The following is a 20,956-nucleotide window of genomic DNA, read 5'->3' as shown; positions in this document are numbered from 1 at the left end:
AACTGAGTCACCTCAAACCTGTGGCCTCATAGCACTAAGTGCTCATCCCTTCATCCTTCCATTGCTCCACCTGTCATGCCCACATCTTCTGCACTAGCTAGCTCCTGTTGATTGTAGATAGGCATGCCGAAGCAGACACAGACAGGCTTCCTGTGGTGCTAATGCTAACACGTTAGCATCACCTTGCAGTCAAGCATGCCCAGACAGATACCCTGGAGGAGATAAGAGAACAACACAGCAAGTGTAATGTCTAGTAGCTGTCTTTGTGTGTGTGCTTGTGAAGTACTGTCTGGAACAAGTTTCTCTTTCTCTCTCCCTCTCCAGGTGTATGAATGTGACCCTGGTGTTCAGTACTAAGGGTCAGAGGTATCTACGTATTGGTCTGGCTGTGCCTCTCATCGGCTCCATCTCCTGCCTGCGTGCCATGGTTGCTGAGGAGGGCAAGACCACGCCAGACCAGGTAAGGGCTGCACACACACACACACACATGGTCAGTGGGCCAGACTTGTTAGCCTACTGAATCTAAAAGGCTCTATCCTATGTCTATGGGGTGTAAATTAATTATTCCACTCACTCACTGTAACATATAAAACCATACCATACCTCCCAGACAGAGTCTTTTTACCCGTTGTAACAGGATCATCATGGAAAGCCCTGCTGCTCTGACCGATACAGAAAAAGGGAAACCAGGCAGAGAAAGAGAGAGGGGCTAGACAGACGGAGAAAGAGGGAGGGGCTAGAACGACAGATAAAGGGAGAGGGGCTAGACAGACAGAAAGGGAGAGGGGCTAGACAGAGAAAGAGAAAGAGAAAGAGAAAGGGGCTAGACAGACAGAGAAAGAGAGAGGGGATAGACAGACAGAGAAAGAGAGAGGGGCTAGACAGACAGAGAAAGAGGGAGGGGCTAGAACGACAGATAAAGGGAGAGGGGCTAGACAGACAGAAAGGGAGAGGGGCTAGACAGAGAAAGAGAAAGAGAAAGGGGCTAGACAGACAGAGAAAGAGAGAGGGGATAGACAGACAGAGAAAGAGAGAGGGGCTAGACAGACGGAGAAAGAGGGAGGGGCTAGAACGACAGATAAAGGGAGAGGGGCTAGACAGACAGAAAGGGAGAGGGGCTAGACAGACAGAGAAAGAGAGAGGGGATAGACAGACAGAGAAAGAGAGAGGGGCTAGACAGACAGATAATGAGAGAGGGGCTAGACAGACAGATAATGAGAGAGGGGCTAGACAGACAGAAAGGGAGAGGGGCTAGACAGAGAAAGAGAAAGGGGCTAGACAGACAGAGAAAGAGAGAGGGGATAGACAGACAGAGAAAGAGAGAGGGGCTAGACAGACAGATAATGAGAGAGGGGCTAGACAGACAAAGGGAGGGGTGCTAGAAAGACAGAGAAAGGGAGAGGGGCTAGACAGACAGAGAAAGAGAGAGAGGCTAGACAGACAGGAAGGGAGAGAGGCTAGACAGACAGGAAGGGAGAGGGACTAGACAGACAGAGAAAGAGAGAGGGGCTAGACAGAGAAAGAGAGAGGGGCTAGACAGAGAAAGAGAGAGGGGCTAGACAGACAGAGAAAGGGAGAGGGGCTAGACAGACAGGAAGGGAGAGAGGCTAGACAGACAGGAAGGGAGAGGGACTAGACAGACAGAGAAAGAGAGAGGGGCTAGACAGAGAAAGAGAGGGGCTAGACAGAGAAAGAGAGAGGGGCTAGACAGACAGAGAAAGGGAGAGGGGCTAGACAGACAGGAAGGGAGAGGGACTAGACAGACAGAGAAAGAGAGAGGGGCTAGACAGACGGAGAAAGAGGGAGGGGCTAGAACGACAGATAAAGGGAGAGGGGCTAGACAGAGAAAGAGAAAGGGGCTAGACAGACAGAGAAAGAGAGAGGGGCTAGACAGACGGAGAAAGAGGGAGGGGCTAGAACGACAGATAAAGGGAGAGGGGCTAGACAGACAGAAAGGGAGAGGGGCTAGACAGAGAAAGAGAAAGAGAAAGGGGCTAGACAGACAGAGAAAGAGAGAGGGGATAGACAGACAGAGAAAGAGAGAGGGGATAGACAGACAGATAATGAGAGAGGGGCTAGACAGACAGATAATGAGAGAGGGGATAGACAGACAGAGAAAGAGAGAGGGGCTAGACAGACAGATAATGAGAGAGGGGCTAGACAGACAGATAATGAGAGAGGGGCTAGACAGACAGAAAGGGAGAGGGGCTAGACAGAGAAAGAGAAAGAGAAAGGGGCTAGACAGACAGAGAAAGAGAGAGGGGATAGACAGACAGAGAAAGAGAGAGGGGCTAGACAGACAGATAATGAGAGAGGGGCTAGACAGACAAAGGGAGGGGTGCTAGAAAGACAGAGAAAGGGAGAGGGGCTAGACAGACAGAGAAAGAGAGAGAGGCTAGACAGACAGGAAGGGAGAGAGGCTAGACAGACAGGAAGGGAGAGGGACTAGACAGACAGAGAAAGAGAGAGGGGCTAGACAGAGAAAGAGAGAGGGGCTAGACAGAGAAAGAGAGAGGGGCTAGACAGACAGAGAAAGGGAGAGGGGCTAGACAGACAGGAAGGGAGAGAGGCTAGACAGACAGGAAGGGAGAGGGACTAGACAGACAGAGAAAGAGAGAGGGGCTAGACAGAGAAAGAGAGGGGCTAGACAGAGAAAGAGAGAGGGGCTAGACAGACAGAGAAAGGGAGAGGGGCTAGACAGACAGGAAGGGAGAGGGACTAGACAGACAGAGAAAGAGAGAGGGGCTAGACAGAGAAAGAGAGAGGGGCTAGACAGACAGAGAAAGGGAGAGGGGCTAGACAGAGAAAGGGAGAGGGGCTAGACAGACAGAGAAAGAGAGAGGGGCTAGACAGACAGAGAAAGAGAGAGGGGCTAGACAGACAGAGAAAGAGAGAGGGGCTAGACAGACAGCGAAAGAGAGAGGGGCTAGACAGACAGCGAAAGAGAAAGGGGCTAGAACGTCAGAGAAAGAGAGAGGGGCTAGACAGACAGAGAAAGGGAGAGGGGCTAGACAGACAGATAAAGGGAGATGGGCTAGACATACAGATAAAGGGAAAGGGGCTAGACAAACAGATAAAGGGAAAGGGGCTAGACAGACAGAGAAAGAGAGAGGGGCTAGACAGAGAAAGAGAGAGGGGCTAGACAGACAGAGAAAGGGAGAGGGGCTACACAGACAGAGAAAGGGAGAGGGGCTAGACAGAGAAAGGGAGAGGGGCTAGACAGACAGAGAAAGAGAGAGGGGCTAGACAGACAGAGAAAGAGAGAGGGGCTAGACAGACAGAGAAAGAGAGAGGGGCTAGAATGACAGCAAAAGAGAGAGGGGCTAGACAGACAGAGAAAGGGAGAGGGGCTAGACAGACAGAGAAAGGGAGAGGGGCTAGACAGACAGAGAAAGGGAGAGGGGCTAGACAGACAGAGAAAGGGAGAGGGGCTAGACAGACAGAGAAAGGGAGAGGGGCTAGACATATAGATAAAGGGAAAGGGGCTAGACAGACAAATAAAGGGAAAGGGGCTAGACAGACAGAGAAATGGAGAGGGGCTAGACAGACAGAGAAATGGAGAGGGGCTAGACAGACAGAGAAATGAAGAGGGGCTAGACAGACAGAGAAAGAGAGAGGGGCTAGACAGACAGAGAAAGGGAGAGGAGCTAGACAGACAGAGAAAGAGAGAGGGGCTAGAATGACAGAGAAAGAGAGAGGGGCTAGACATACAGATAAAGGGAAAGGGGCTAGACAGACAGATAAAGGGAAAGGGGCTAGACAGACAGATAAAGGGAAAGGGGCTAGACAGACAGATAAAGGGAAAGGGGCTAGACAGACAGAGAAATGGAGAGGGGCTAGACAGACAGAGAAATGGAGAGGGGCTAGACAGACAGAGAAAGGGAGAGGGGCTAGACAGACAGAGACTGGAGCAGACCAGACAGATAGAATGACAGAGACTGGAGCAGACCAGACAGATAGAATGACAGAGACTGGAGCAGACCAGACAGATAGAATGACAGAGACTGGAGCAGACAAGACAGATAGAATGACAGAGACTGGAGCAGACCAGACAGATAGAATGACAGAGACTGGAGCAGACCAGACAGATAGAATGACAGAGACTGGAGCAGACAAGACAGATAGAATGACAGAGACTGGAGCAGACCAGACAGATAGAATGACAGGGACTGGAGCAGACCAGACAGATAGAATGACAGAGACTGGAGCAGACAAAACAGATAGAATGACAGAGACTGGAGCAGACCAGACAGATAGCATGACAGAGACTGGAGCAGACAAGACAGATATAATGACAGAGACTGGAGCAGACAAGACAGATATAACGACAGAGACTGGAGCAGACGAAGAGAGGGAAAGATAGGAATATTCCAGACAGAGAGAGTCTGCTGTCAGCCCCACAGCTGGGCCTAATGTCTCATAATGGTATGCGAGAAGGAGCGGGATGGGACATCACTGCCTGTCTGTCTGTTTGTTTGTGATTTGATAAAAGCTTTCTCAGAAAACAGATGTGAGGAGAGAGTAAGAAATCCTTAAAGGTCCAATGCAGCCATTTTTATCTCAATATCAAATCATTTCTGGGTAACAATTAAGCATCTTACTGTGATTGTTTTCAATTAAAATGGTCAGAAAATAACTAAAAATAGCTTCTTAGCAAAGAGCAATTTCTCAAGCAAGTGTCATGACTGACCACGAGAATCCAAATAGGTCAGATCAGGTTTGCCATGAATAACTTCAATCAGACCCCCTTTCACCCGTAGAGGGGGATGGAAAGAAATAGTGGGGATTAACAACTCACATCCAGTTGTAAATCAAGGGAGAAGATCCAGGCTCTCCCTCTACAAATTCACCAAAGGAATGTGCTTTGTCTCAACAGACCTTTTCCCGCTTAAACTCTAATATGTTCAAAAGCGTATTCCGGAACAATATTTCGAACATAGAATGTTGGGAATGGTCAGAGGCGATCTATAGAACACTAATGTAATTTTGTTTGTTATTTTGTGATGTCATTAAAAATGCTATAAAGAAAATACTGTAACTTGGAAAGTACACACACTACGTAGATTAAGTTTCCATTCTATGGGTTGTGCATGTAATATGAAAAATGATTAATGTGTTTTTGTTAAGAGAGAGATGTAATTTGAGAAGCTATAAGAGATAATTGTTTTCCATAACTTTGCACAGTGAGTAATCACAAACAAACAAACAGACAGACAGACAGAGAGCATGTCATCCTGCCGGAACCGCCCCTTTTGAGAAAAAGGTATAAATGATGGGTTAAGAAGTTAACACATTGGACTAGAAAAGCATGAAGCTGCAGCTGCAAGTTTAAAATGGTTTGAAATTTGAATCTCAAGATAAGGTGGAGACGATAAAATCACCTCCCGGACAATCACTGGTACGGCTGATTAGCTGTTCTAAGTAAAGTATCTTCGAAAGCGATTTTAAGTAGGACCATCCTGTTACTCTGCTCAAACCATTGTTTTACGCTACTCTCATCACCCCATTGGGGAACCATCGATACGGTTGGCTAGCCTATCTTCAATGAAGCATCTTCAAGAGCAAATGGAAGGAAAATCAACTCTGTAGTTCTGTTCAGGACTACACGACAAGTCACCGGATAGGAAGACAACAGTAGAAGAATTGTTGGAACCATTTCGGACAATTTCCACGGGGGACCAGTATGGAGAAACATTTTTTTTATGAAATGTATGCATTCACTACTGTAAGTCGCTCTGGATAAGAGCGTCTGCTAAATGACTAAAATGTAAAATGTAATCAGAGCCTTACGAGCATGCCCCAAAAAGGCCCAACCGCCTTTCCAAGGCTGCCCCGTTCACCGAGAGATCCCCGGTGAACCCAGGCATTTCACGTAAATACATTCATGATTTCTTGCTCAAAGCGGGCGGCGGTTCGTGTGCAAAGTATATGGTTATTGTAGGCGAGAGTAGTTTCTGAATGTGGCAGTGTTATCCATGTTGTCATTCTGCTAGGGATCTGTTTTCAGCGTATTATGTCTCCAGTCAATATCAGTGTTGTATGCGTGTTAATCCTGTGTTCCCATTTAATTAGCTAGTAAATAAATAATTAAAACCAATTTGTGTAGTACTGAATCATAAGTAAAGCTGGGGTTTTTGCAGATGCAAGGAGGTTACGACTGTTCAGAATGATATGAGGTTATGATGAATAAGTTGACTGTTTATAGATGTGATAGGTAAAGACCTTTTAGAGTTTAATTCGGGAGATTGTAACTCTTTAATTAAACACAGTTAGTTAATTAGATAAATAACAGTCTTCAGATTAATGTTATAGTCAAATCATGACATAAGAGTTTTGCTAGGACTCTCAGGGAGTTGTGGGGAGGGGTGATGTCACCAGGCAGGCGAAAAATCCATCCCACCAAAACAGACTGATATTTCAGGCAATCTTTTCTAACAGCTTTTACACTAAAAGAGCATTATCATCATTTTCAAAACGTCAGTTTTATTCCAACCCCATAGGGTGGAAAATCACATTTTTGACTGCACTGGGCCTTTAATATGTGTTTACTCGAGAAGGATCTTGAACAGACTTATAACACAAATATAGCGTGTCTACTCTGTTTGCATTGCCACATACATTCCCTGTGTGTCCTCTATAGCTTGTCTGTCTACAACTATTAGCCTGTGTGTGTGTGTGTGTGTGTGTGTGTGTGTGTGTGTGTGTGTGTGTGTGTGTGTGTGTGTGTGTGTGTGTGTGTGTGTGTGTGTGTGTGTGTGTGTGTGTGTGTGTGTGTGTGTGTGTGTGTGTGTGTGTTTGACCGCCATGCTAAGCCACTTAGCCATGTCCATGGCTGTTTATACATAAAGTCTGCTTCCGTGCTAAGTGTCTGTATGAAACAATGTACATCTCTTTAAACCATCTCCTCCTAGCTCTCTCTCTCTCTCCCTCCATCATCCCCCACCCCCCATCCAGGTGGTCCTGTCAGAGCTCTACGCCACCGGCTTCCAGCGTTCATTCTCTGACGACGACGATCTGACCAGCGTTGCCGAGAGCGATGTGGTCTATGCCTTCCAGGCTCCACCCCTCCACACACGGGGAGGCTCCATGCGAATCTCAGGTAACCATGGCTGCATCCACAGCCCCAAGTGTCTCTCTCTCTCTCTCTCTCTCTCTCTCTCTCTCTCTCTCTCTCTCTCTCTCTCTCTCTCTCTCTCTCTCTCTCTCTCTCTCTCTCGCTCAGGCTAGCCCGAAGCTATTAGGCTTCAGCACAATGGAAAGTGTTTGTTCAGACAAACACTATCGAGCTATAGGTTCTTAGCCGTTTCAATTTCTTGCCATTTCATGGACAGGTACTGTATTTCTGTCTACGTTATTAAATTCTCTCAGACAGTGTCTCTGACGGTCTTATATCTAGCTGAGGGCTTGATGTACTGAGGTAAAGGCTCGCTCTCACTCACACACACGACACACATGCACACACACATATGCTCACTCTCTCTTGGATCGTGAACGTGGATGAGATGGAGCCAGCCTTGCGTCACCTCCCTTTGAAATCAGCGCCAGGCGGCGTCAAATTAACTATTGATATGGCGAGTGCACGCATGTACGCACACACTTTTTTTCACCTGTTGACTCCTATCTAGTTGACCCGTTTCCAAAAGGAGGGTGTCTTAACTCTTATCCCTGGGGGACGCCCGATCGGGAGGGCTACGTTCAGAGCAACACACCGCTAAATTAAACCCTTACTGTGTTTTTACAACGTTCTTTAACTCCTGAAAAGGGCCACATCAATAATTCAATAATGTGCTCAAAGGGGTCATGAAAAATGTACGATCTTCAATCTCTCTCCGGGAATGATAGAACGATATCTTTATCACCTGGAGACAGAGGAGAGAAAATAATGTCCTGGTGCTAATGGAGGTGATCAGACTAAGGGTAGAGGAGAGAGGAAGAGGCACACAGGCACACACACACACCGACACACTCATTAGCACTCAAAAGCACACGTGTATACAATAACTCTATTTTTGTATATGCATTCTACTGTAAATGATGAATGAACTCCTATTACCAATGTAATGATTCAAAACCTGAACTGAGCTGATTAGACTCAACATAACATGCATTCAGTCACTGCAAGCGTCATTACTGTTTCTGACATCTCAGAACACCTCCCTGCCATCTTAACTACCCCACTGTCTCCATAACAATGGCGGGTCATTTCACAACAGCTAAACGCCCGTAACAGGTTTATTGAATAGGGCCTTCATTGCTTTAATGGAATAGATTGAATAGAAGCCTAAGTAACTGTGTGTGTGTGTGTGTGTGTGTGTGTGTGTGTGTGTGTGTGTGTGTGTGTGTGTGTGTGTGTGTGTGTGTGTGTGTGTGTGTGTGTGTGTGTGTGTGTGTGTGTTAGCTTTACAGAGCTGTGGGGAGGGAGAGGACGTGATGAGATATTGTTACATCCTATTGTTGTCTAATTGGTTAGTGTGTTCCTTATTGTGCTGGTTAAGTATCCTGTAATCATCTGTAATCATCACTCAATCAGAACCCCTGGGTGATGTGGATGTAATCAAATGAGCCATTGAAATATACATGCATTATTACGGCGCTATAATGCTGTAGTTTCAGCATCCAGTACCACATTTACCCTCTTTGTTTTATCAAACATCTGTAGAAATGTAATACTGAAGAGTGGGGCTGGGTTGATAATATATTTTAGGATGTAAGCTAGGCTGTAATGATATTTTCATGATGAGCCACAATTAATAAGGAAATTGTCCTAATTAAGAATGAATTGGTGGGACAGCTCTGTCTGCTGAGTCTGTCACAAACAATACCCAGAAATTCCTACCTCTTGTGGCTAGCCATAGAAAGATGATGTGGAACCTTGGCAGACTGTTAAAGTCTCGTTTAGATGGGCCATGTTAGAATAAGAAAGCCTGTCAGGAAACCGCTGTCATCGTCGTAAATAAACAACGGACGCTTGCGTATATGGACTAGCATTCAAACCACTGCTGTCACGGCCCATATTGACTGTATTAAGCTTGTAGTACCTCCCTCCCTCTCTTCTGCTGTTGAAATATGTATCATTATGGACACCGTTGGCTCTTTTAACCTGTGACAAGACAGGCCCTCATTTGACGGTACAAATCAGCCAGTCACGACCCACCCTCTCTCTCACTCTCTATCTCCGTCTCTCTCTCTCTCTCTCTCACATACCACACGTCCCAGCCCCCTTTGGCTGGTACGTATGTGTAGCCTGTGCGTCACTCCCCCCTTTGGGCTACAGACAGACAGTCACACAGTTGACCTCCGGCGTGGTTCAGACTCCACACCATGATTAATGGCCCTGTGTGTGTAATCTCATTTCATGTGAGTGTGTGTGTGTGTGTGTGTGTGTGTGCGTGCGGGCATGTCTGCCTGTCTGTCTGTCTCAGTGTCGTGTGTGTGTGTGTCTCATAACTCTCTCTACAACATCGGCACAAGCTGAGCCCCAGCGGGCACAGCAGAGGCACAAAGCCAATTTGCTCACCGGCTAATAAAAGTCCCAAATTGAAACGGGGAATTTGGTTAGCGAAGGAAAGGTTACCATTTCTCATGTCGGATAAGAGGAAGTAGTTCAGCGGGGGACTGGGAATCAGGCCCATTACCTCCTGGTGGGGAGTCAAAATTAGCAGAGCCTAAGAAATTTGTTGAAAACATTAGGAGAGGGAGGGGGAGCGGGAGAGAGAGTGAGAGAGAGAGGAATAAAATACACACTGGCTGGTAGAACAAAGGCATGCGTTTGTGTCGCACTGGCAGAAGAGAAAGACAAATGTAACTTTAGGTGAGATGTTTTTAGGCGGAAGTCATAGTCTATTTCAAGAGATGGATTTTATGGATGGGTGTTTTGCTCTGGAGGAATAGTCTCCACCGTTTCATGGTTCTGAATTTCTGTTGAGTTTTCATATTAGAAGTTATTAGTGTCACGACTTCCGCCGAAGTCGGTTCCTCTCCTTGTTCGGGCGGCGTTCGGCGGTCGACGTCACCGGTCTTCTAGCCATCGCCGATCCACTTTTCATTTTCCATTTGTTTTGTCTTTGTTTTCTACACACCTGGTTTCTATTCCCCAATTACATGTTAATTATTTAACCCTCTGTTTCCCACATGTTAGTGTGCGTGTTTATTGATTGTTCATGGGGGTACTTGTCGGCTGGTTATGTTGCCGGGTTATGTATTTACGCCCGTTATTTTCGAGTGACCGGTATTTTCTCAGCACTTTGAGTATTGTCTGTATACTGGTGCTGTCGTGGAATTAAATACCTTGTACACTCATTTCTGCTCTCCTGCGCCTGATTCACTGCACCAGTTACCCACCACCTGACAACTGGAAACCACAGGAAGACATTCTTAGGGATATTGGATCAACTCTTCTCCTTCATATACTGTAGTAATGAGATTTGTTATTTGGGAAAACAGTGTTGTATTGCTAGCCATGGAGTCAAGCGCTCATGATAGAAAACACACAAAAAAATCAAGGAAACTTTATACAGATATGACAATATCCGATTTCATCTCTCAACAGAACATATATGTCCGTTGTCTATTACAGTACATAAATGCCTTCAGCTTGAGGAAATCTCTGAAACTTTCCTACCAACTTTTTTAGACACTCTTACTTTACAAAAGGCCTGTTGTCCCTGAGGTAATCAAAGAGTCTATCAAGCTCTAGAGACAGAGTTGTCTGTTTGGCGAGGTCGGAGAATCAGGGCTGAGAGAGGGTTTGTGTGAAAGAAGAGGTGCCCTCTGGGAAAGGTGGCGAAGCAGGGACATATCCACCCAGATAAAGGAATCTGTCAGTGGACACAGACACAAACACACACACACACACACACAGTCTCTCACTCTTTCTCCACCACTGTATTCAGTATTCATCTCCCTTCACAATGGACAGAGGGGTTCTATGGAAAGCAACTCAGGTAGAATCTCAGTGTGAGTTTCCTTTCATCCTATCAAAATGCTAAAAGCTATTGACTGGAGACACGGTTGGGGTTGAATGTTGTGTAGGTCTGAGGTGTTTGTCTGAGCAGCGGAGGATGCATAAGCACTTACACAGAGCCCATTAGCTCTGCCTTTAGTGAGCACATTTTATTGTTATTGTATTGTTAAATATTCACACACTCAAGGCAAGCATCTTTAAACCAACACACACACACACACACACACACACACACACACACACACACACACACACACACACACACACACACACACACAGGTTGTGGATGTATCTGCTAATGGGTGGTGAAGAGAATGCTGAGAAAAAGCCCCAGCTGTACTCTATGGCTCTGCCCACATATCTCCATCTGCTTTTACAAGGCAGTTTTTCAATGATTGATGATGAGCTGTTTAAACCCATCGTCAGAAGTACTTCTAGAAATACTGTAGTTTGAAAGACGAATGGGAACCATTTGTTTCACGTTAAAGTTTGTGTTTGATTGTGACATTGTGTACACATGCACCATGTCACCATGTTACATTGTATTTACAAAAGTATGAGGACACGCCTTCAAATTAGTGGATTCGGCTTTTTCAGCCACACTCATTGCTGACAGGTGTATAACATCAAGCACACAGCCATGCAATCTCCATAGACAAACATTGGCAGTAGAATGGCCTTACTGAAGAGCTCAGTGACACCGTCATAGGATCCCACTTTTCCAACAAGTCAGTTCGTCAAATTTCTGCCCTGTTAGAGCTGGCCCGGTCAACTGTAAGTGCTGTTATTGTGAAGTGGAAACATCTACGAGCAACAACAGCTCAGCCGCAAAGTGGTAGGCCACACAAGCTCACAGAACGGGACCGCCAAGTGCTGAAGCGCATAGTGCCTAAAAATGGTCTGTCCTCGGTTGCATCACTCACTACCGAGTTCCAAACTGCCTCTGCAAGCAATGTCAGCACAAGAACGCTTTGTCAGGAGATTCATAAACTGGGTTTTCCATGGCCAAGCAGCCGCACACAAGCCTAAGATCAACATGCGCAATGCCAAGCGTCGGCTGGGGTAGTGTAAAGTTCGCCGCCATTGGACTTTGGAGCAGTGGAAACGCATTCTCTGGAGTGATGAATCACGCTGTTTTTCATGGTTCGGGCTAGGCCCCTTAGTTCAAATGACGGGATTTCTTAACGCTACAGAATACGATGACATTCTAGACAATTCTGTGCTTCCAACTTTGTGGCAACAATTTGGGGAAGGTCCTTTCCTGTTTCAGCATGACAATGGCCCCATGCACAAAGCAAGGTCCATACAAAAATGGGTTGTCGAGATCAGTGTGGAAGATCTTGACTGGACTGCACAGAGCCCTGACCTCAACCCCATTGAACACATTTGGGATGAATTGGAATACTGTGAGCCAGGTCTAATTGCCCAATATTAGTGCCCGACCTCACTAATGCTCTTGTGGCTGAATGGAAGCAAGTCCCCACAGCAATGTTCCAACATCTAGTGGAAAGCCTTCCCAGAAGAGTGGAGGCTGTTATAGCAGCAAAGGGGGGACCAACTCCATATTAATTCCCATGTACACTACTGTTCAAAAGTTTGGGGTCACTTAGAAATGTCCTTGTTTTTGAAAGAAAAGCACATTTTTTGCCCATTTAAAATAACATCAAATTGATCAGAAATACAGTGTAGACATTGTTAATGTTGTAAATGACTATTGTAGCTGGAAACGGTTGATTTTGAATGGGAATCTACATAGTCGTACAGAGGCCCATTATCAACAACCATCAATCCTGTGTTCCAATGGCACATTGTGTTAGCTAATCCAAGTTTATCATTTTAAAAGGCTAATTGATCATTAGAAAAGCCTTTTGAAATTATGTTAAAACATTATTTGACTACCACCATTGATTTCTGAATGCTAGAGTTGCTATGCCAACCAGCTTTTAAGAAATGGAGTTCGCATTAAGCAGTCACTTCTAAACCTAAAAGGGGACAACTTCTACATGTTATGCAGCGAAAACAGCCAAATATATCCAAATCGATGTAAGTAACCACATTGTGGGACTGTTAAAATACATAAATCATGACGGATTTGACAAATATTCACTTTGTTCCATTAGATTTGTTGAATGTGCGCCAGTCTGGTCAATGAAACGTCTGTGTTCCATTGATTCCTTTGACGCATCTATTGGGACACCCGAAGAACCCCTTTGGAGCCCTTTTTTCGAAGAGTGTATTGATAGACAGTCTTTTAGCTGTTAGCAGCATGGCTGTGGTGTTTCATCTCTGGCAGTGATATACTGTTACGTCAACAAAATTGCTTCAGAAACATGAGTTAATTGATTTCCTCATCGTTATGGTTTACTTCTGAGTAAACATCCTGAGTAATGTCATGGCATATTTTACACAAGCCAATCAGAGATAGGCAGGATGGGGAGATGGCCATTTAGAAAGAGGGAGGGAACAGGTTTCAAGTCAGTGAAGACCCCATCCATGTGAATATACCAGTTATGTAGTTGTGGTTTTAGACTCTAGGTATACACCCACAGAGGATGCAACAGCCTGACCACAACCACATACCAACATTCCATCAGTGAGCTAGCTCTTCCTCTGCTTGTCTTACAGCCTCTATAATCTCTGACTGTCTGTCGTATAATTTACTGGATTTTAGACCCAAGACTCTGTTTCCTTTTTTTTTTACTTATCCACTATAGATGGCACAGATAAATAACTTATCAAGATATATGTTGCCTTGATACCGGGAGGCAACCGTGGAATCAACCATAGGGGTCGGAGGTCTTCGGGGACCTGCTGTGGCGGTGATGAGATGCAGGTTTGGTATCCGGCGAGGGGGAGCAGGTGTGGCGGTGATGAGATGCAGGTTTGGGATCCGGTGAGGGGGACCTGCTGTGGCGGTGATGAGATGCAGGTTTGGTATCCGGCGAGGGGGAGCAGGTGTGGCGGTGATGAGATGCAGGTTTGGGATCCGGTGAGGGGGACCTGCTGTGGCGGTGATGAGATGCAGGTTTGGTATCCGGCGAGGGGGAGCAGGTGTGGCGGTGATGAGATGCAGGTTTGGGATCCGGTGAGGGGGACCTGCTGTGGCGGTGATGAGATGCAGGTTTGGTATCCGGCGAGGGGGAGCAGGTGTGGCGGTGATGAGATGCAGGTTTGGGATCCGGTGAGGGGGACCTGCTGTGGCGGTGATGAGATGCAGGTTTGGTATCCGGCGAGGGGGAGCAGGTGTGGCGGTGATGAGATGCAGGTTTGGGATCCGGCGAGGGGGACCTGCTGTGGCGGTGATGAGATGCAGGTTTGGTATCCGGCGAGGGGGACCTGCAGTGGCGGTGATGAGATGCAGGTTTGGGATCCGGCGAGGGGGAGCAGGTGTGGCAGGTCTATCTCTCTCTCTCTCTCTCCCTCCCTGCTGTTTTCCTCCATCTGTCATTTATCCAAGCAGCAGACAACTCAGGTGTCCTCTGGTCACCTGTGGTGATGGCAACCAGACAGAGGAAATGTCGGGACGTCTGTCATGTCTAGGGCTTGTCCCCTCTCCCGCCCTCCGCCGGACCCCTCTACCCCCTGGGTATTTTTAGCACAGAGTGTGGACAGAGTTAACAGGGGTCACTTGTCTAGGTGACAAACCAAGATGGCTAACCTTGTAGGAGCAGAAAAGCATTTGAAAAGGATTTTGTGATATTTACTAGTACACAGTAATAATTGATTTAGGTTGAGCATTCAATTCAGCAGTCACAGGCACAACAACCAGCTGGAATTGTATGATCAGACTAAACTGAAGCAGCTCTGTATGTGCTGTAGCCTGCAGGCTCGCCAGATAACAACAGCTTTATGCCTATAACCTATATTCACAAATAGGTTGTAAACCCACTTTTATTTTTCTACTGACATCTCAAAAGTATTATGTTTTAATCCCCCTGTCATAGAAGAGACTAGTATGTCAAGTCATTGTCAATGAGCCAATATTCATATATTCCCACGATCTTGTCAGACAGAGATAATCGAGTCGTCATCCGGCATGATGGTACTTCAGGGAACACAGTTTTAAATAAGGGTCTGATATTAAAACTAGCTTAAAGGAGTGAAGCAAAAAAAGTAGGCCTGAGTAACTGCGGTGAAGAAGTAGATCCCTGGGGGTTACTGTAAAAAAAAAAATCATGATTAGAGCCGTAGTTATTTTGGTGTTCATTACAATACGTATCCCTCCTCCTATGTGAATGTGAGACAGGTGCTGCGGGTGCGCTGGTGCAGTGTGCTACAGTGTTCCAATGTCCTCGTGCGACCACCCTGCATCCCTACAACTTCTATACTGAACAAAAATATAAACCAAACATGTAATAATTTCAACGATTTTACAGTTCATATAATGAAATCAATCTATTGAAATATATTCATTAGGCCCTAATCTATGGATTTCACATGACTGGGCAGGGGCGCAGCCATAGGTGGGCCTGGGAGGGCATACCCACTGGGGAGCCAGGCCTAGCCAGTCAAAATGAGTTTTTCCCCACAAAAGGGATTTCTTACAGACAGAAATAGTCCTCAGTTTCATCAGCTGTCCGGGTGGCTGTTTTCAGACGATACCGTAGCTGAGGAATCCGGAGGTCCTGGGCTGGTGTGGTAGGGTGTGAGGCCGGTAGGGGTATGGCCATATTCTCTAAAATGGCGTTGGAGGTGGTTTATGGTAGAGAAATTAACATTACATTCTCTGGCAACAGCTTTGGTGGACATTCCTGCAGTCAGCATGCCAATTGCACACTCCCTCAAAACTTGAGACATCTGTAGCATTGTGTTGTGTGATAAAACTGCACATTTTAGAGTGGCCTTTTATTGTCCCCAGCACAAGGTGCTCCTGTGTAATGAGCATGCTGTTTAATCAGCTTCTTGATATGCCACACCTGTCAGGTGGATGGATTATTTGGGAAAAGGAGAAATGCTCACTAACAGGGATGTAAACAAATTTGTGCACAACATTTGAGAGAAAATAAGCTTTTTGTGTTTATGGAACATATCTTGGATCTTTAATTTTAAGCTCATGAAACATGGGACCAACACTTTACATGTTGTGTTTATATTTTTGAATCAGAACAACAGTTTTCAGCTGTGCTAACATAATTGCAAAAGGGGTTTCTAATGATCAATTAGCCTTTTAAAATGATCAACTTGGATAAGCTAACACAATGTGACATTGGAACACAGGAGTGATGGTTGTTGATAATGGGCCTCAGTACGCTTATATAGCTATTCCATTCAAAATCAGCCGTTTCCAGCTACAATAGTCATTTACAACATTAACAATGTCTACACTGTATTTCTGATCAATTTGATGTTATTTTAACAAAAAATGTGCCTTTCTTTCAAAAACAAGGAAATATCTGTGACCCCAAACTTTTGAACGGTAGTGTATATCAACTCTAGACACTGATTTTGTTCACCGCAGTATTGATGCAATGAAGATAATTAGGTAAGAACCAAAGCATCAATGGAATATTGGAGTAGGTAAGCCCCAAAGCATCAATGGAATAGCTAAAGAGAGAGAGATAATTGTAGTGTGTGTGTCTGTAGGAAAAAATTCTAGTGAAATAGTAGGTCTAAAAAGAGAGGGGGGCGGAGAAAGAGAGCAATAGAGAGACAGAAGTAGGGAGGGAGATGTGAGAGTGAGACAATTGTAATTAAACAGCTCAGTCCCTGAAGAGACACTGCAGCGACGCTCCCCTTCTACTAGCACTGCTCTCCCACTCTCTCCTCCTTGTCTCTCTCTCCCTCTCTCCCTCTATATATCCCTCTCTCCTGGCTGGCTGAGATAGAAGGAATGAGGGAGAGGGTGTGAGAATGAGAGTCTGGCATGGGGTTCTCCCCTCAGACCCTGTCTGGAAGATACAGCAGCCAGACAGACAGACCGACCCGTACTCCTCACCGACTCAGCTATCCCAACAGAGCACTGCTTTCCTGAGTAATTTCAGGAAATAGAAGTGTAGGTTTTGTATATGTTTAAAATAGCATACTTGTATTGTCTAGTGGGAGAAGTACGCTTTTGTGTCCTTGGTATTTAGTTATTTGCTTATGCTCCTTATAGTCGTGGTAACAGGCTAGCCTTTCTGTGTGGATTGAAATGAAACTGGCTTTGGCCTTTCGGTGCCTTTTATCTTCCCAGTGGGGAATTCAATGTCAGAGATGGGGGGGTGAGAGAGAGCGAGAGAGAGAATGGTTAGGTAGCAGTCAAAAGGGCAGACAGGAATGACACAGGGTGTCAAAACAGCCTCCACATGATTTACTATCCGATGGTTGAGAGGAATCAACTAAGCCAAAAGCTATTTCAATTTATCTTGTAAAATGGAATACTTGATTATTCACTCATTTAGTCTTACTCACCAAAGGCCATGCACTGGTGAATACAATTGAAGTGGGAAGTTTACATACACTTAGGTTGGAGTCATTAAAACTCGTTTTTCAACCACACCCACAAATTTCTTGTTAACAAACTATCGTTTTGGCAAGTCGGTTAGGACATCTACTTTGTGCATGACACAAGTCATTTTTCCAACAATTGTTTACAGACAGATTATTTCACTTATAATTCACTGTATCACAATTCCAGTGGGTCAGAAGTTTACATACACTAAGTGGACTGTGCCTTTAAACAGCTTGGAAAATTCCAGAAAATATCATGGCTTTAGAAGCTTCTGATAGGCTAATTGGCATAATTTGAGTCAATTGGAGGTTTACCTGTGGATGTGTTTGAAGGCCTACCTTCAAACTCAGTGCCTCTTTGCTTGACATCATGGGAAAATCAAAAGAAATCAGCCAAGACCTCAGAAAAAAAATTGTAGACCTCCACAAGTCTGGTTCATCCTTGGGAGCAATTTCCAAACACCTGAAGGTACCACGTTCATATGTACAAACAATTGAACGCAAGTATAAACACCATGGGACCACACAGCCGTCATACCGCTCAGGAAGGAGACGCGTTCTGTCTCCTAGTGATGAACGTACTTTGATTGCGAAAAGTGCAAATCAATCCCAGAACAACAGCAAAGGACCTTGTGAAGATGCTGTAAAAAACAGGTACAAAAGTATCTATATCCACAGTAAAACGAGTCCTATATCGACATAACCTGAAAGGCCGCTCAGCAAGGAAGAAGCCACTGCTCCAAAACCGCCATAGAAAAGCCAGACTACGGTTTGCAACTGCACATGGGGACAAAGATCGTACTTTTTGGAGCAATGTCTGATGAGGTCTGATGAAACAAAAATAGAATTGTTTGGCCATAATGACCATCGTTATGTTTGGAGGAAAAGGGGGAGGCTTGTAAGCCGAAGAACACCATCCCAACCGTGAAGCACGGGGGTGGCAGCATCATGTTGTGGGGGTGCTTTGCTGCAGGAGGGACTGGTGCACTTCACAAAATAGGTGGCATCATGAGGATGGAAAATTTTGTGTATATATTGAAGCAACATCTGAAGACATCAGTCAGGAAGTTAAAGCTTGGTCACAAATGGGTCTTCCAAATGGACAATGACCCCAAGCATACTTCCAAAGTTGTTGCAAAATGGCTTAAGGACAACAAAGTCAAGGTATTGGAGTGGCCATCACAAAGCCCTGACCTCAATCCTATAGACAATTTGTGGGCAGAACTGAAAAGGCGTGTGCGAGCAAGGAGGCCTACAAACCTGACTCAGTTACACCAGCTCTGTCAGGAGGAATGGGACAAAATTCACCCAACTTATTGTGGGACGCTTGTGGAAGGCTCCCTGAAATGTTTGACCCAACAATTTAAAGGCAATGCTACCAAATACTAATTGAGTGTATGTAAACTTCTGACCCACTGGGAATGTGATGAAAGGAATAAAAGCTGAAATAAATCATTCCCTCTACTATTATTCTGACATTTCACATTCTTAAAATAAAGTGGTGATCCTAACTGACCTAAGACAGGGAATTTTTACTAGGATTAAATGTCAGGAATTGTGAAAAACTGAGTTTAAATGAATTTGGCTAAGGTGTATGTAAACTTCCGACATCAACTGTACATCCGTTGATACTCAAGTGGTGGCCTTTTCTCTGGCAGCTTCGATATCTGAGTTGACATGATACGATGTTACAGTACACTTCCTGTGCTCCTGAATGATTAGAGTTTCTCAGTACATGCACCGCTGTGTGTGTGAGTACATGTTTACGTGTGTGTGTGACACATTTCAACAGCGACAGTGATTAATTGTTCGGCGGCGTTGAACAAGTGTGTTTAATTAAATCCTCAGATAATGTAAACATTTACAATGTTTACATTGCCTGGGAGACAGAGATTCCGCCTCCTACACACTCCCCCTGTAGCTATTACCTACGGTTAATCAATGTGTACATGTCGTAACAGATGTCAATTTTACAATGCCACCCTTTGGGTAAATCAAAATCGTTGCTCCATTGTATAATGATTTTCACTTAATACGGTTTGTTTTCACAGTTGTGGGTGGTGTCATTTTGAGTCATTGAGACCTCATAGAACCCCTCTTGAGCACACTCTGGCACAAGCTATCCCCGTTATGTGTACGACCTTGTGTCTGAGCTCAACTTTGACCTCTCTCTTGACCCGTGTCTAACCTTTAACCTCTCTCTCCTTTCTCAGGCTACCACCACAGCCTCCCATCCTCGCCGTACACCTCAGGGCCAGAGGGTCAAAGGTTACCCCCATCGACCACTCTGTCCTCAGAGTTTCTGAACCACGGTGGTTCCACCAAGGTCCTCCTCGTAATCTGCAACACGGCAGGCTCTGGCCAACAGGCTGTCAGGTGAGTCAGGTTTGGTTGATTGGGTGGCTGGGTGGGTGGGTGGGAGGGAGTCTGGATTGGTTGATTGGGTCGGAATCTTGATTGGGTGGGATGGAGGGAGGCCATTTTGAAAATATGAGGTATTAGGTGTGAATCAAACAAGCCTTTTTAGTTTATAGCGAAACAGTATCTCATGGGTGAACAGAGGAGTTCTGATGAACGATATGCACCAGCAGTTTGAACAGAGTGTATTTTATAAGGGCAAAAGCTCTGCTCTCTCTTTACTTGTTCCAGCTGTAATGAGTACCCACTGGGCCCAAGGGGACGTGCTCCAAGTTCCATTTTCCAGTTCACATTACACAGGTTGCGTTTACACAGGCAGAACAATTCGGAAATTTTTCCACTAATTGGTATTTTGACCAATCAGATCAGCTTTTTTGCCAATACCTGGGCAAAATATCAAAATTGGGCTGATATATGTCATAATTGTTTTACATCTTTTAAAACATGTATTTTTTCCTACTGAGAATCAAAGGGAGCATCGCTCCTGAGAGAAACCAAATACTGTAAATCCCAGTAAACCGCTTTGAATTATTCAATGTCTATGAGAGAGAGAGAGAGAGAGAGAGAGAGAGAGAGAGAGAGACTGCATGCAGAATTCTGCTAAAATATCCCCCTTTACAACGTAAAACACCAAATAACACACGCAGAGCAGAATTAGGCCAATACCCGCTAATGATCAAAATCTAAACCTACAGAGAGATGAACCTGGAGAAGAGTCCCCTAAGCAAGCTGGTCCTGGGGCTCTGTTCACAAACACAAACACACCCCACAGAGCCCCAGGACCGCAACACAATTAGACCCAACCAAATCATGAGAAAACAAAAAGATAATTACTTTACACATTAGAAAGAATTAACAAAAAAACTGTGCAAATTAGAGTTCTATTTGGCCCTAAACAGAGAGTACACAGTGGCAGAATACCTGACCACTGTGACTGACCCAAACTTAAGGAAAGCTTTGACTCTGTACAGACTCAGTGACCATAGCCTTGCAATTGAGAAAGGCCGCCATAGGCAGACCTGGCTCTCAAGAGAAGACCTGCTACTGTATGTGCACACTGCCCACAAAATGAGGTGGAAACTGAGCTGCACTTCCTACCCTCCTGCTCAATGTTATGACCATATTAGAGACACATATTTCCCTCAG

General features: G+C 45.2%; 1 protein-coding gene across 2 annotated transcripts in view; it reads left to right on the top strand.

Annotated features, from left to right (window-relative positions):
• The window catches only part of LOC115147197 (ubiquitin carboxyl-terminal hydrolase 43), a 110,387-nt gene that overhangs the window by 62,472 nt on the left and 26,959 nt on the right, over positions 1-20,956 (top strand). For both annotated transcript variants that reach the window (XM_029689279.1, XM_029689278.1), the window contains exons 5-7: positions 325-460; positions 6,955-7,099; positions 19,606-19,768. In XM_029689279.1, the coding sequence (XP_029545139.1) occupies positions 325-460; positions 6,955-7,099; positions 19,606-19,768 (444 nt within the window). The remainder of the gene's footprint in view (positions 1-324; positions 461-6,954; positions 7,100-19,605; positions 19,769-20,956) is intronic.

The sequence above is a fragment of the Salmo trutta genome, chromosome 14 (assembly GCF_901001165.1).
Source record: "Salmo trutta chromosome 14, fSalTru1.1, whole genome shotgun sequence".
Lineage (NCBI taxonomy): Eukaryota > Metazoa > Chordata > Actinopteri > Salmoniformes > Salmonidae > Salmo > Salmo trutta.
This window is presented reverse-complemented; position numbering and strand designations above follow the sequence as displayed.